The sequence below is a fragment of the Cyprinodon variegatus genome, unplaced genomic scaffold (assembly GCF_000732505.1).
Source record: "Cyprinodon variegatus isolate N-32 unplaced genomic scaffold, C_variegatus-1.0 Scaffold1016, whole genome shotgun sequence".
In the NCBI taxonomy this organism is placed as follows: Eukaryota; Metazoa; Chordata; class Actinopteri; order Cyprinodontiformes; family Cyprinodontidae; genus Cyprinodon; species Cyprinodon variegatus.
The window spans coordinates 186,012-196,712 of NW_015151469.1; the positions used below are offsets into that span (position 1 = coordinate 186,012).

Below are 10,701 nucleotides of genomic sequence, written 5' to 3' on the forward strand. Positions count from 1 at the left end.
TCTGCATTTTTGGGTCAGACCTTTAGTAAATCATGACAAGTTTATAAACATTAATTTAACTTAACTTTGGTCAATATTGCCGGAACACTAAAACCAGTAATGAGAAAGGAAAGCAAATGTGCAAAAAGTATTTTCATGCAGTACAATGAATGAGGAAATCATTGGGACACGTTTGAACTATTTTAATTTCCATATCACAGCAAACTCACAGTACTTTCTGCAAGATTTGTTTATACATTAAATATATTCAAGTGAAGAGAGATATATGTTACACTTATTAAAAAGGAAAAAAAAGATTATCTATTTAAGTAAAAACCAGAGAGGGTAATGACTATGAGTAGAGATTTACAGAGCATAAACATAATTTTGGAGTGGTCTAGTTAAATCTTGGGCTTTAACCCGATAAGGACTTCGTTACATGACATCAAGGAAGCTGTTCATGCCCAAAGTTCTTTAATGTGGCTGAATTTAAACATCCTCCTCCTCAGTAAAAGGACAAAATAAATGCCTGTAATGGTCTTTCTGGAAGTAGGTGCCAATCTTAACTTTCAAGACTTAATAAAAATAGGGGGAAAAAGTCCTAAAATTCTCCCTTGAGGAAATAGCAAACTTAATTTAAGAAAAAAAGAATGCACCCAATCAATTGCATATGCCATCTCTTAGAAAAAACCCTACACAGTGATGCTTTTGTTTCAGATGATGGCAGTTTATGTGCTTCTCATAAGGTGATAACACTCTGATACATCAAGACAACAGTTGTAAAACCATTAGTCTTTAAGGAGTCTAAAATCAATCAGCTAATTCCAAAAATATTAAACCCTAAGGCAATAGATGGAGCAAATGAGTTTAAGGTTGCTTAAATTGAAAATAATCTTATTGAGCCTTGAAAACTAAATTGAGAACAACAGAAATCTCTCCAGGGATAACATGAGTCACCATTCCTTTGAACTATATTTCCGAGGCAGAGGCAAACAGAGCTCCTGTATTCGAGTGGAGGGGTTAGCAGAGCGAGCAGCCCGGCTAACAACATACGGGTTGTACCCCTCAAACAGTGCTTTTCTTCTTTTGGGGTAGGACAGCTCACAAAGTCTCTGGCTGGCTACATGATGTCTGGCCGCTTTGGAAACTGGCCAGCATACTGGGCGCTCTCCCTTATACTCAGGGTGGTTATGCTTTGGAGCTAGAGAAACAAATATATTAAAAACCAAGCAGAACAATGGCAACATCTCATAAAAAACACAGCATAAAGGAAACTTATACTCACTGGCTAGTACCTCTATATGGGCAGATGTTCTTGAGGCCAACTGGGTGGTAGGTCGAGGTTCAGATCTGCAGCTAGATAACACTTGAAGTTGTTGTCTCCTCGGCTGGGCGAGCTCTCTAAGCCGTGAGGAGGCAACTGCTGATTGTGTCCCTCGACTCACCTGCAGAGAAGACCGATTAAATACAAGACAAACCCAATCTAGCTGGAGTGGCTCGTAGGATAGTAAAGTAGGAAGTTTAAAATTGTACAGTAAAGCTGGTCAGAGATTATGTGAAAATAGATTAAGCAAATATAGGCTGTAACCAATAATGTATTATTTCTGAATAGCATAATTTAGGCCAGTTTCAATGCCATAAAGGTAACAATTTTGAAGTTGCAAATCATAAAATGAAATTTCAAGCCAGCTTCTTCAGCCGTTCACGAATGAGGGGAAGATGGAGCGGGAGATCAATAGGCAGATTGGTACGGCGTCTGCTGTGAAGCATGCCCTGTATTGGTCTGTTGTGGTGAAGAGAGAGCTGAGCCAAAAAGCAAAGCTCTGGATTTACCGGTCATTCTACGTTCCTACTCTCATCTATGGTCATGAGCTTTGGGTCATGACCGAAAGAACGAGATTAGTTTTCTCCATAGTGTGTCTGGGATCTCCCTTAGAGATAGGGTGAGGAGCTCAGTCACTCGGGGAGGATTTAGAGTAGAGTCACTGCTCCTCCACATCGAGAGGAGCCAATTGAGGTGGCCTGGGCATCTGGTTAGGATGCCTCCTGGACGTCTCCCTGGTGAGGTGTTCCAGGCATGTCCCACCGGGAGGAGGCCCAGGGACCCAGGACACGCTGGAGGGACTATGTTTGTCGGCTGACCTGGGAGCGCCTTGGATTCCCCAGAAGGAGCTGCCCCAATGGATAGATGGATGGATGATCAAATTTGAACCCAAAAACATATGGACATCTAGCTGTTAAATATGTTTTGACATTATATGTGTGGCTTTAAAACTTTTTCAAAATGTAACAGAATCAAAATTATTGAATTTATTGAATGTAAAGGACTTATTTGCAGTTTTTGGTGAATGGCAAATTAAAATGAGGTACATTTAAAGGAATAGCCGTCAATTTTATTCTTTTAAGTTTCCGATTTACCATGCACCATTGTGCAGACCCAAATGGAGAATTATTTGTTGCACTAAATATTTATCTTAGGACACTCTTCATTTTAGGTGAAGTCACCAACAGTATAAAGTGCTATAATTTTTATTCAAAACTTGTTGTATAACAAGCTTTCAATTATGTTTCTGGTTTCATGAAATTCTATATGGCTAAATAGAGTAGTAGTGGCTGGGGAAAAAAATTTATTGCTGACAGAACAGCTGTTTGGGTTGTGCAAAATCGGAAACTTGAGTGGAAGTTCACCTAGGTGTAAAATCTGACCAAAACAAAAAAATAATAATGTGCAGTCCAGGCCAACTAATTAGTAGATTAATGGATCTTAGATCATGAAGAGGATTTAGTATAATTGAAGTCTCCCTATATTGCATGGCATTCATCAAAGTGCACAGGTGCTTCAAAGTTCATCCCTTCGTCTGTAAAATTTAGCTTATCTTATAACTTGGCTTATGGAGCCACCAGATTAATGAGAAAAACCCTCAGATCCCTTAACTATGTGAAATTTGTTTCCAGTTTGTGTAGGAATCCTGACTCTATCCTTAGTCCATTCGTGAAGAAACATTACATTCAACTTCCCTGCTTATAGAAGAGTCTGACATTCAAAGAGGATTAAGATTTTCTTGTTCAGGGGATACAAAAGCAAAAGCAGTCCAGTGCCAGAACCAGAATTTACATGCTGCTACTCACAGGTGTTGGCAGAGGGCGGCCAGGCTGCCACCCTGGAGCAGGGGGGCGAGGCTGAGCCAATTTACATAGTCGTTCAGAAGGGACGGCCCTAAGAGCCCATTTACTGACCTCCCAAATGGGAGAAAGTCTGAGGGAGGAGATAAATGAAATGGAAAAATAATAGGAAATAAGAGTTATAAAGAAAGACTGATCACTTTATCACAGAGTAATATTAAATGCATGAGGAAAATCTAGAAAAGATGGTCATTGTTACATGAGACAAACAGAGATACTTTTCTCAAATTTGTTTGTAGTGACAGTCCGTCATATATCAACATTAGAAATGTTTTGACAAGAATGGTATCCATATAAAACATCGATAGAATTACGATTCTACTTAGGTAGCAAAATAACTGCCTTAATAAATATATGCATATTAAAAACATTTACGGGATTTGAGTGTTGAAGATTTTCCTGCTGGTCAAGTCTGACCAGCGAGATGTCAACTCTGTGCAAAAGCAAAGAGAAAGAATATTAATGTAGATTCACACATTTTTTATCTAATTTGTACCAAAAAAGGTAAAATATACCAATTTGGGTAGTGGATTCAGTCTTCTCCTGCGGTAGTTTATCTAGCCAGTAAACAGAGCGACTGAAAAATAACAAGAGGCTCACTTACATAAGGACAACAGTAAAGAAGCAGCTGGTGAAGTTACTCCCTCCTACCGGTTCAGATATCTGAGATGGTTCAGCTTAGGCTGAGAGAGTTGTTGAAATCGAGATCCCATTACAGCAGTCTGAGCTGATGCCAAAAATACTGCAAAGAAACCTTAAGCAAAGCAGCCAAAACAAAAATACTGCAGTTTATTATAAAAGTATCTATACCCATTTAATAGACAATTACTATTACAACATCAAGTGTTTAAAATTTGGATTATGTAATCAGAGGTGTCAAAAGTATTTATGTTTATTATTCAAGCAGAAGTATAAAATATACTGTTTAAAAACCCATTTGTAGAAGTTAGAGTATCAACTTGAGATTTGTACTCAAGTAAAATAGTAAAAGTAAAATTTTTAAAACCACTTAAATTATAAAAGTAAAAGTAATGCGGAAAAAAGGATAATAGATGCTTTAAACCTCATACTGGTTACTGCAAAACCCCATTAAAACATTTTTTTCTACAATTCTGGATGATAACTTCTGTATACTTAATTTTCTTAGTTTTACAAGTAATGGCATATGTGTAAAATTTTCACTTTGCATCATCTTGAAAAAACATTTATTTTGGTATGTGTCGAACAACAAGTTCCAAAGAAATTGCCTGATGGCAGCAGAGATGCCATAACAAATTATTTTGATGGTTTTTTGGTTTTTTTCTTAAATACTTACTGAATAAACTGAAATGAAACAAAACTAACAAGTCTATTTCTAAAATGTAAGGAGTCGAAAGTAGATCTAATTGCAAAAAGAATGTAAGGAGGAGAAGTAAAAAGTTGTCTAAACAATAATTACTCCAGTAAGTATAGATAGACAAAATTTTGACTTCAGTGTTCTTTTTCCAGATGGATCATCAAAATAAGTGGTCCTCCTAATTGTCAATCATTCTGGTGATATTTTTACTTAAGGCCGTCCTATGTGCTCGTCCCCATTTTCACTTACCGGTGGTGAGTCTGACATAGTGGAAAAATTGCAAATCTTCTTTTGGAAAGTAAGCTTGTATGAGCAATGCAAACTAGAGTCCTGCAACGGGTCGGGTACCCGTGGGTCCCCAACGGGTCACCCGCTAAAATGCTCTTTTGCGGGTGAAAAATACATAAATAAAAATAAACGGGTCGGGCGGATATTTTTTTAGTGCGGAAGGGTAGTTGGTGATTTTTTTTTTATGCATGTGTGTTGTTATGGACATCAGAAATGTTATATTAATCAGGCACTGGGGTCACCCTTGTTGTACCTTAAAGCCCTGCCGGCAGTGTGGGCTTCCCTCCAAAAAGGCCACAGTCAGTGCATACACGTCTGCTGCAGTGTTAATGGCGCTGTTCTGCAGCGCAGCGTACTATAGCCTATTACTTGATGTGTTAACGGGTCGGGTTGCGGGTTAAATATCAACGGGTCGGGTCGGGTTCGGATTTGAATTGAAGATATCTGCGGGTGAGGGGTCGGGTTCGGTAGTCATCCTAACGGGTGCGGGTTGGTAAAACTCGACCCGTGCAGGACTCTAATGCAAACAGCAACTTTTAAACAGAGCATGCAGGAGGAGAAATGGGTCTGTGCATGCTCTCACACGCATTTATAAAGCAAACTAATTTGGCAAATTATTGTTTATTATGGTGTTGTTGTTGTCTACAGAGGAAGTTTGATCCATACACATCTGAATCTACAACCTTGTAAATTAAGCATTTTATTCAATGTAAGCAAATAATAACCTACACTAGTAGGTAGATTTGTAAATAAAGCAGATACTGTTGTTCAGATACAATCAACCTTATCATGAACTTGAGCTGCAAATTCATGGAAAATTCAGTTTCTATATATTATTAATAGATTTTCATCGTTTTTGTTTTCCCATCTCTTGCCATTTATCTCCACCAAGGTTATGTTTTTAGGGTAGTTTGTGTTTGTTTGTCTGTCTGTCTGTGTACAGGGTAACTTGAAAAGTTATGGAGAACGTTCTTGATTAGATTCAGTCACAATGGCTGTTCTGGATTTATAGTATTTTGGTAAGAATATCATTGAAGATAATGTATTTGAATCAATTGCATTAACTTTCACTAAACAAAACCCAATTTGATTACTAACAAATGGACTGTTTTCAAGTATTTAATTTATCATAATTTTGTTACGCTAATGTTAAGGTAACGAGATTAGAATATTACATCTGTCCGATATAAACACAATTTTAAAGAGATGTGGGTTTAAGAAGACAAAGTGTGTTTCATGCCTCTTTAAAGGTTATAGTTTAGAGGTCCCGTTAATCTGACAAAAAGCATCATTAGAGAAAATATGAAGACTTTTTTCTATGCATATTATTTGCAAACAAATCTTGGATCATTTTTATATAATAACCTTCATAATATTACATTTGAATATGATGAAACAAGATTACATACTCTTAAGAATCTGTCCCATTTGCATTTTGATTTTGAGCCTTAATATGATTCCAGCACACAGTGTGATAAGCAGTCAAAGGTGCTGTTTGAGGCTGAACCAAAGTATGCAGAGGAGCTGTCCAATACAGAACTGAATATAAGCTCAGTAATTCCTGTTCGATTCAAATCTTCAAGAGAAACATAGATCAAATGTTAAATACCTATAAATATTAGCAGTTTCTATCTAATGTTTGTTGCAACATATCAAAATCTCATTCTCCAGAGAGGGACATATTCAGCTGTCTCATTTGTCAGCAGAGGAGCACGCACAAGATCATCGACCAGCTCAACTTTCCACAGTTTAAGACGGAGATGCTGCAGTTTTGCCAGAAGATCTGTCGCTTTACCGTCACAAGGTGGACTCACTGAATTATACTAAAAAAATATCTGTGTTTTGTTTTGCCTATAATTACATAAGTATTTACCGTATTAAGAAATTCTATAATTTAAAGCACAATAAACAAGTTTTATTCCGTTGAAATTGCAAAGTATTTATAGATAGATACATGCATACACACACAGACACATGGGGCCAAAAGGTATTTAGTCAGCCCCTAATTGTGCAAGTTCTCCTACTTAAAATAATAAGAAAGGTCTGTCATTTTCATCATTGGTACACTTCAACAACTATGAGAGTCGAAATGAGAAAAAAAAATCCAGGAAATCACATTGTATATTTTAAAATAATTTATTCACTCAGTGAATAACACATTCATAAATGAAACTTCACAATCATTTAAAGTAAATAAGACACCTTCATAATCCCAAATGTTCCGAAGAAATATTCAATTCATCCACTTTTGAATAGTATTTATATTCAAACATCGCTCTTGCTCTAACCACGCTCTTTTTGGACTGGGAGGAAGCCGGAGAACCCGGAGAGAACCCACGCATGCTCAGGGAACACATGTAAACTCCATGAAATATTCAATTCATCCACTTTTGAATAGTATTAATATTCAAACATCGCTCTTGCTCTAACCATGCTCTTTTTGGACTGGGAGGAAGCCGGAGAACCCGGAGAGAACCCACGCATGCTCAGGTAGATAGATAGATAGATGGATGGATGGATGGATGGATGGATGGATGGATGGACGGACGGACGGACAGACGGATGGACGACAGATAGAGAGATACAGAGAGAGATAGATAGAGAGACAGACAGGGTCCAATACACATATAAAATAAGTAGCATTGATATTAATTTTTTGTTGAGAGACAAAGGCCAAAGCAGTTTATGTTTGAGAAAAAATTCTTTACTCTTTTCCAAAATTTCTTGCGGGTTTTGACTTCAACCAGATGTGAGGGATCTTTACAGCTTGTTAAGTTTGTGTTATCCTGGACATGGAGTTTGGTATCTTCAGACTTTTTTGAGAGTTTTTCCTCAGTTTTTAGTTGTCTGTCCATCACCACACACCTGGAACTGGGTGGTGATGCGTGTTTCTGTTCAGAGAGACTAACTGATGCTGGTAATCTTTTGTGGAACAGGGGTGGGTCCAAATTAGGCTTCAATAAGGAGGAATCGAATGTAAAACCTGTATGTTCTGATAAGCTACTCTGTATTCTCTTGTTGATCACTTAAATGAGATGAAAGTTGAGATTGCTTAGGTATAGTCAAAATAACGGGATTAAATGTGACATTTCTAGACTTTTTCTCTATTTCCACCACCTTTTTGATGGAACTACTAGTCATTATTGTTCCCTTCTTAAGTGGAATGCTCAGTATTTTCTCTTTTTGATCACCACAATCAGTTTGCTGTTGATTATTAGTCGGCAAGATGGTTGTTGATCTGATAATAGGTGATTCTGTGTATAAATCTGACTGAATCACTGGGTTTGTTTGAGGAGAGGGGGTCCTGCGGCACAAGGCAGGGATATCCAACCTTTCTGATGTCATTAATTTGTAAGTTCTCATTGCCTCATGGGCTTCAAGTACATAAGAGCTGCTGCTGTCAAAGTTAGACAAATGGTCCATGGTAATAAAGTTGTGTTTAAGTGCAGCGGCTGAGGTAATACGTTCCTGAGGTGTAGGAACTATCATTTGCTTTAGAAAATCTATGAAACTTAGTAAATCCTCCCTTTCAGCGGGGTCTTGTGTTGCTGGACGGATTTCCAGCAGGTCGTCCAAAGACTGCAGCTTCAGCACTGGATCATACTTCTTAATTACATTTTTCCAAGACGAAAAAGTCTTACTGCAGTGTGGTTCACCCAACATTTTAACAATTGCCGCCAATGTTTTGTCACGAGTACCATAATCAAACAAGAAATACTTAAGGTAGAAGTAGATCAAAGTGATGCCTAGACACCACATATCCAAACTGGCATCTGGCTTGTCACGCATAATTCCCTCCGGAGGAATGAAAATAAGAGGGTTAGGATAAAAATTTGACATTGATCCTATCTCCTCAGTGAAACCCATATCAATTAATTTCACTTTTAGAGAGGACCAGTCTACCAGCATTATGTTGTTAGGCTTGATATCTTTATGTACTATTCCATTACTATGTAGAAAATCTAAACCCACCAGTACCTGTTGAGCAATAAGTCGAATATCATACAAATGTAGTCCACTACCTACAACGAATTCTGTAAACATTAGCAAATCGATAGCCAGTTCTTCAAACACAAGACAAGGGTTTGTTTTGTAGTTAAAATCTTCATAAAACTTCACTATGTTGTAGTTGTCCGCTCCAAGTTCTTTGATTTTGTTCAAGATTTTTTTTTCCGCATTTGAACAGGTATTAACCCCGTCTATTCCAACTTTTATTACAACCAACTCTGTAGTTTCTTGGTTTCTACACCTCATAGTTATAGCTGTTACTCCTTTACCCACAATACTTATGAAGAGGTATTTGCTTGTTTCAGATTTGAAAACAAAATCATTTGTTGAAAAACTGTCCGAGCAAAATGTTCCACTATAAGTTGTTTTTGCTTCAAAAGGAGTCTGGATGGTCTTATTGTCATCCGGTGGAGCTGAAGAAACAACCATTTTACTTCTTAGTGTGGCATTGTTGCCTGGACAGACAGAAGAGGTGGTTTCTCTTTCTTCAGGGTTGTATGAGGCTCCCAACCTTTCTGATGTCATGAGTTTGTAATGAGATGAAAAAACGACCATTTTAAGTCTTAGTGTTTTATATTTGAATTGACAGACACAAGAGGAGGTTTCTCTTTCTTCAAAGTTGTATGAGGCTCCCAACCTTTCTGATGTCATGAATTTGTATGTTCTCATTGCCTCATGGGCTTCAAGTACATAAGAGCTGCTGCTGTCAAAGTTAGACATATGGTCCATGGTAATAAAGTTGTGTTTAAGTGCAGCGGCTGAGGTAATACGTTCCTGAGGTGTAGGAACTAGCATTTGCTTTAGAAAATCTATGAAACTTAGTAAATCCTCCCTTTCAGCGGGGTCTTGTGTTGTTGGACGGATTTCCAGCAGGTCGTCCAAAGACTGCAGTTTCACAACTGGATCATACTCCTTAATTACATTTTTCCAATACGAAAAAGTCTTACTGCAGTGTGGTTCACCCAACATTTTAACAATTGCCGCCAATGTTTCGTTAAGAGTACAACAATCAAACAGGAGAGCTTTAAGGTAGAAATAGATCAAAGTGAGGCCTAGACACCACATATCCGAACTGGCATCTGGCTTTTTACGCATAATTACCTCCGGAGGCATGAAACCAACAGGGTTAGTATAAATATTTGACATTGATCCTATCTCCTCAGAGAAACCCATATCGATTAATTTCACTTTTAGAGAGGAGCGGTCAACCAACATTATATTGTTAGGTGTGATACATCTATGTACTATTCCATTACTATGTAGAAAATCTAAACTGACCAGTACCTGTTTAGCAATAAGCCGAATGTCACTTAAATGTAGTCCACTACCTACAATTGTTTCTGTAAATCTTAGCAAATCGATATCCAGTTTTTCAAACACGAAGCAATGTTTTGTTTTGTAGTTAAAATCTTCATAAAACTTTACTATGTTGTAGTTGTCAGGTCCAAACTCTTTGATTTTTCTCAAGATTTGTTTTTCCCTATTCGTCATATCCGCGATCTCTGGCACTAATTTAATTGCAACAATCTCTCTGGTGTCCTGTTTTATGCACTGGACAATTCGTCCAGTTTGTCCAAAGTGCACAGTTCCATTAAAGCGGTATTTGTTTGTTTCAGATCCAAAATCCGTCTCGTTCTCCAAGTCTAGATATTTACAATTTGGCTTCATTTTGAAGAATTGAAAATCACCCAAATGACCTGGTCTGATCACCTTGGCTGGTGTTCGGAACTAATGATATGGTAAGATGAAAGTCTTATCAGGACTGGACACGCCCACTATGACATCACCATGTGTGATGTCATAGTGGGCGTGTCCCACGTCTTATCAGGACTAGACACGCCCACTATGACATCACCATGTGTGATGTCATAGTGGGCGTGTCCCACCCGCCAACACACACTGTGTGT

General features: G+C 37.9%; 1 protein-coding gene across 1 annotated transcript; it reads right to left on the reverse strand.

Moving 5' to 3' along the window:
* Positions 1 to 223: 223 nt before the first annotated feature.
* theg (theg spermatid protein) lies at positions 224 to 3,949 on the reverse strand. Its single transcript, XM_015399478.1, has 6 exons — positions 3,814 to 3,949; positions 3,678 to 3,739; positions 3,538 to 3,595; positions 3,109 to 3,235; positions 1,265 to 1,424; positions 224 to 1,180 (listed from the first exon to the last, which is right to left on the reverse strand). The coding sequence occupies exons 1-6, from the start codon at positions 3,873 to 3,875 to the stop codon at positions 933 to 935; spliced, it is 717 nt and encodes a 238-aa protein (XP_015254964.1). The 5' UTR covers positions 3,876 to 3,949; the 3' UTR covers positions 224 to 932.
* Between the last annotated feature and the right edge of the window lie 6,752 nt (positions 3,950 to 10,701).

Excerpts from the sequence above, each read along its gene's own strand:
- theg (XM_015399478.1), bottom strand. The coding sequence starts at position 3,875 with ATGGGATCTCGATTTCAACAACTCTCTCAGCCTAAGCTGAACCATCTC. Across the intron at positions 3,596-3,677 it reads TGAATCCACTACCCAAATTG|AGTTGACATCTCGCTGGTCA; the intron begins GTATATTTTACC and ends GCTTTTGCACAG. Across the intron at positions 1,181-1,264 it reads CCATATAGAGGTACTAGCCA|CTCCAAAGCATAACCACCCT; the intron begins GTGAGTATAAGT and ends TTGTTTCTCTAG.